This window comes from Archocentrus centrarchus, chromosome 16, assembly GCF_007364275.1.
Source record: "Archocentrus centrarchus isolate MPI-CPG fArcCen1 chromosome 16, fArcCen1, whole genome shotgun sequence".
Taxonomy (NCBI): Eukaryota; Metazoa; Chordata; class Actinopteri; order Cichliformes; family Cichlidae; genus Archocentrus; species Archocentrus centrarchus.
This window is the reverse complement of record NC_044361.1, coordinates 18,466,947-18,471,687: the sequence shown is the minus strand read 5'-3', so window position 1 is coordinate 18,471,687 and position 4,741 is coordinate 18,466,947. Positions and strand designations below refer to the sequence as shown.

At 41.0% G+C, this 4,741-nt stretch overlaps 1 protein-coding gene across 1 annotated transcript; it reads left to right on the top strand.

Moving 5' to 3' along the window:
* The first annotated feature begins 798 nt into the window (after positions 1-798).
* Positions 799-4,309, top strand: dscc1 (DNA replication and sister chromatid cohesion 1). Its single transcript, XM_030749987.1, has 9 exons — positions 799-1,104; positions 2,079-2,247; positions 2,333-2,467; positions 2,571-2,661; positions 2,779-2,917; positions 3,114-3,166; positions 3,255-3,409; positions 3,742-3,890; positions 4,022-4,309. Exons 1-9 carry the CDS (start codon positions 935-937, stop codon positions 4,131-4,133), a joined length of 1,173 nt encoding a protein of 390 aa, XP_030605847.1. The 5' UTR covers positions 799-934; the 3' UTR covers positions 4,134-4,309.
* The last annotated feature ends 432 nt before the right edge of the window (positions 4,310-4,741 follow it).

Sequence of the window (4,741 nt, the reverse complement as noted above, 5' to 3'; positions counted from 1 at the left end):
AACCAGAAGCTCTAAATCAGGGTCTCAAACTCCAGGCCTCGAGGGCCGGTGTCCTGCAGGTTTTAGATTTGTCTCTGCTTCAACACACCTGAGTCAAATATAGAAGTCATTAGCAGGATCTCTGGAGAATTTGACTGCATACTGAGGAGGTAATTCAGTCATTTGATTCTTGTGCGTTGGATCAGGGACACATCTAAAACCTGCAGGACACCGGCCCTCGAGGCCTGGAGTTGAGACCCTGCTCTAAATGGTTCGTTTCAATAACTTAGGTTTATAACACTACTTGCAGTTATAGTAAATGGACCACAACACATTCGACTTTTTAGAAAACCGGAGGAAATCGTTTACAGCGACGAGCTGACATTATAACAACCTCGGTGCGCGTTAGCGATGCTAGCCAACAACTAACAGTGACTGCGCCCGTAACATTAAACGCACATAACCAAAAGATAAAACTAATGTACAGTGTGTCCGATTACCTGAGCGGATCTGGAGTAACTTGACATTTTAATGAAACTACCAGCACATCCTCTAAATAAATTGACCCTCAACGTGAGCTACGGTCCGGTTAGAAACTATGTTCGGTTAAAACAAGGCGTTTTAAGCGTTCCGCTGTTAGAGATTAATTTATATTTATAGTTAGCTCGAGTAGTTTCAGGCACTATTGCATATTCACGACTATCTTCATCTTAATTGTCAATATAGCTCAATATCTTTCAATTAACTGTCAATAATCATTCTTTGGTTTTTATTTAAGTTTCTACTCGGCGGTATTTTTACGTCACATCTGAACGCCGTTAGCTCACTTCCTTCCCGCGAAAGAAAGAAAGCGGGTAAATTTGTCAGTGATAACTGCATTGACATTACAAACTTTGGTTTGTTTCCCCAGTTAGATTATCGGTGATTATTGATCTAACCTGCCGTCTGACCCACAATGAGAACTTTAGAGGAGGTGCAGGCCACTCTCCATATCGCCAAGCTGAAAGAAGAGGATTTACAGAAAACCGTCCACTGTCTGTCCTTTGGGCAAAATGTTTCATCTGCAGATTACTGCCTGATGGAGCTCGACGACACACTGTGCAAACACATCGAAGCTGGCCAGAGGTAAAGCGGGTAATACCGTGAACTCGTGCTGACAGGCTAACAGCAAAGAAACAGCTGCTCTCAAGTCTGCTAGGAACAAGTCGACTTAGGTCGAAATAATTGATTAATGAAAGTATGTGAACTGCAGTCTTCTTTTTTCTATTGGAAATCAGCTGATCTGTAGTGTAAGTGGCCGCAGGGTTGGATGTGCATGTAGCTATAAGAAAATATATAATTTGCCACTTTGTTAGGTACACATGTTCAACTGCACTTTAATCCACATATCTAATCAGCCAATCACATGACAGTAACTCATCATTTAGGCATGTAGACATGATCAAGACGACCTGCTGAAATTCAAACTGAGCATCAGAAAGCCCTGGTTGAGTATTTCAGAAATTGCTAAGCTACTGGGATTTTCCCACACAACCATCTCTTGGGATTACAGAGAATGGTCTGAAAAAGAGAAAATAGAATAGAATAGCCTTTTATTGTCATTGTACATGGTACAACGAAATTGTGCATGCTCCACTACAAAGTCTGTAAAATATAGGGAAATTAAAATAAATTAGTAGAAAAATACTGACTGTACAAATAGAAACTGTACATAAAATACACATTAAATATACACCAAAAAATACACACAAAACTGTACAAAAATGTTCTGTAAGCAGCAGTTCTCTGGCTGACAGTGCCTCATTGATGCCAGAGGTTAGAGGAGAATGGATACACTGCTTCAAGCTGATAGGAAGGCAACAGTAACTCAAATAACCACTCATTACAACTTGTTACTGGCCACTGTTTGACGCTATCATGTCAATTTGGACCAAAATCTCTGAGGAATGTTTCTGGTACCTTGTTGAATCTGTGTCACAGAGAATTAAGGCCGTTCTGAAGACAAAAGGAGGTGTAATCGGGTGGTAGTAAGGTGTACCTAATACAATGGCTGACCAGTGTAAGTGGTAATTAATAACTAACTTTTTCCTCTTTACCAGTCTAGTGATTCGGGGAGATAAAGACGAGCACGCAGTGGTTTGTAGTGGTGACAAGACCTACAGTTTAAAAATAGCTGACACATCCAACCTACTGCTGTTTGTTCCTGGATGCAAAACACCGGACCAACTGACCAACAGCGAGGACAGTGCTCATGTGGTGCATGCTCAGGTACGTAGGACATACACAGGTGTCTTTCTTTGACTGATGAGCATAAACAGTATAGTCGGTGCATAACAATTGATTTCTGTTGCAGATCTGGGGGTTTTCTAACAGCTACTGGGAACTAAGGAAACAGCGACCAAGACTGAAGAAGCTGAAGAGGCTTTTAATGGAAAATCCTTATGAAGGACCTGCATTAGGAGGGCAACTGGAAAATACAGAGAACAGGGTGAATATATGTAACTGTAATTTTATGACACTTAAATTACCCTTAGATCTTTTCATTTTGAATGATACTGTAGCTGTTAGTAAGCAGTTTGCCCTGTTGCCAGTACACAATGCAGGATCTACTAGAGACGATTCAGGCCAGTGAAGAGGAGATAAGGACCCACTTAGAGACTATCCATGCCTGTCAGATAGATGGTAAACAGTGACATCATGGATAAAGACGCATGTATTATTACAATTTATATTTAATTTACGAATATGAAAAAACAGATAGCTGCAGCTGGTTATAGAGGGCATCCTTCCTCCTTCCAGGCTACTGGCGCGTGCTGGACTTTGACTATGAGATGAAGCTGCTTGGCCATGTGGCTCAGCTGGTGGACTCTGAGTCTTGGTCCTTCAACAGGGTTCCTCTTCAAACCAGCCTGGATGAGCTGGCCCCACTGGAGCCCAGGTGAGTTAATGTCTGTGATCCTTATGTTCACCTCCAGAGACCAACAAAGTGAAATATTTATGGTTGTAAACTAGCAGTGATTTTTTTTTTTTTTAATAAACATACCCAAATGACACAATTAAAGCAGTGATCGTGACTTTCTAAGAATATACTTTAAGCAGCCAGATTCCTGTGACATTTTCTTTTCTGTTCACAGAGAGATGATCGAGCACTGTTTGAACTGCTATGGGAAACGCTATACTGAGAACGGTGAAGGTTCAACTGACAGACCACAAAAACGACACAATTTTCAACTGCTTACAAATATAAACTTGTATTATGTCCTTCCTCTGTACAGATGAAGTGTTTTATGCGCTGAATGAGGATAAAGTCTGTCGGGGTATAGCACTAATGCTGCTGCACAATGCTGTCAAGTTCAACCTGAAGGAGTTTCAGGAGGTCTGGCAGCAGAGCGTCCCAGAGGCCATGAGTACAAGACTGGACCAGCTAAAGGTGATCCTGTACCTCTCTTATAGATTGCATTCTTAGTAGAAAAGAGAAGCCAAGGAGTTAGTTTGACTAACTTAAACTGTCCAAATACACAGCTTATATTCTAAAGCTGTGCATTTGGACAATTTTTTTTGTTTTGTTTTTATCAGCAAAATGCTCAAAGGCATGGTAACCCATCCTTAGGATTTCCACGATAATTCTTCAGTTTTTAATTGAGTTTTTGTCTGGTTCTCTCTTAAACCAGTTTGTATTTCATTGTATTTGTGGAGCTCGTTTCCAGAGTTTGGTTTAGTTTATTTTCCTGATCGGCGCTGTTGGCATTGTGCATCTTCCAGGGCATCGCCCTGTTGGACCGCACCTCCCGCCCCGAGACCATCTGCCTGCTTCGTGTGGAGGATCTTCCAGAGGACACGGTGGAGCGCTTCAACCACCTCTTCACACTCCGCGAGAAATGGACAGAGGAGGACATCACGCCATACATACAGTTAGTGTCATCCATGTGGGAAATCATCAAGGCCTTTAATTAAAGAAACACAACAGCTTGTGAATGACTTGATTCTCAGTTTTTGCTTATAATGTGTAACGCTCCACTTCCTCCGTCATTTCCTCATCCAGAGACCTGTGTGGAGAGAAACAGACCACCGGAGCCCTCCTGACCAAATATGCTCGGTCTTCGATGCAAAATGGGATTAAAGTTTTCAACTCCAGAAGGCCCGTGGCTACATGAGCACGCCTACTGTAAAGTTAATTGTCATTTGCATGTTAATTGTCATTCATTTATATGTATGTTTGTTTCCAATATGACTTCTTCAGCGTTCTGTCAAAATCAGTTTATTAGAAATGCCTGTTGGCAAATCTTGAGCTTAGTTTTTATTTTATGCATAAAAACCATTGAATTAAAACAAGTTATCACAAAATAAATTTGCATCCTTTTCATTCTTGGCAGGAAAATGTAATGTTGGAATTAGGTGCTGTTCTGGAGGTTGTCCACAGGGTGGTGCCCTGTGCTGACTATACAGTTGAGGTCAGAAGTTTATACACACTCATGCAAAGTAAGTGCAAACTTGTGCACTGTATTTGTTTTTTAAAGTCATTAAAGATTTATGCTGTACAATAATTCCATCCTGGAATTAAAGTTCAAATAAATCACTGAAAGCCCAAACTTGCCATGACATTCATGCCTGTGATGAGTGGATGTAAACATCTCGACTACAACTGTACACAAACCCAACACACTGGATAATTCTGGTTCTCCAATGCAGACAAATGACATGAAATGCACTGCTTTGATTTACTAGCCTGCTAATTGTCTTTTGGTTGATTAAGACTATCAGG

Excerpts from the sequence above, each read along its gene's own strand:
- dscc1 (XM_030749987.1), top strand. The coding sequence starts at position 935 with ATGAGAACTTTAGAGGAGGTGCAGGCCACTCTCCATATCGCCAAGCTG. Across the intron at positions 2,662-2,778 it reads CCATGCCTGTCAGATAGATG|GCTACTGGCGCGTGCTGGAC; the intron begins GTAAACAGTGAC and ends TCCTCCTTCCAG. Across the intron at positions 3,891-4,021 it reads GACATCACGCCATACATACA|AGACCTGTGTGGAGAGAAAC; the intron begins GTTAGTGTCATC and ends TTCCTCATCCAG.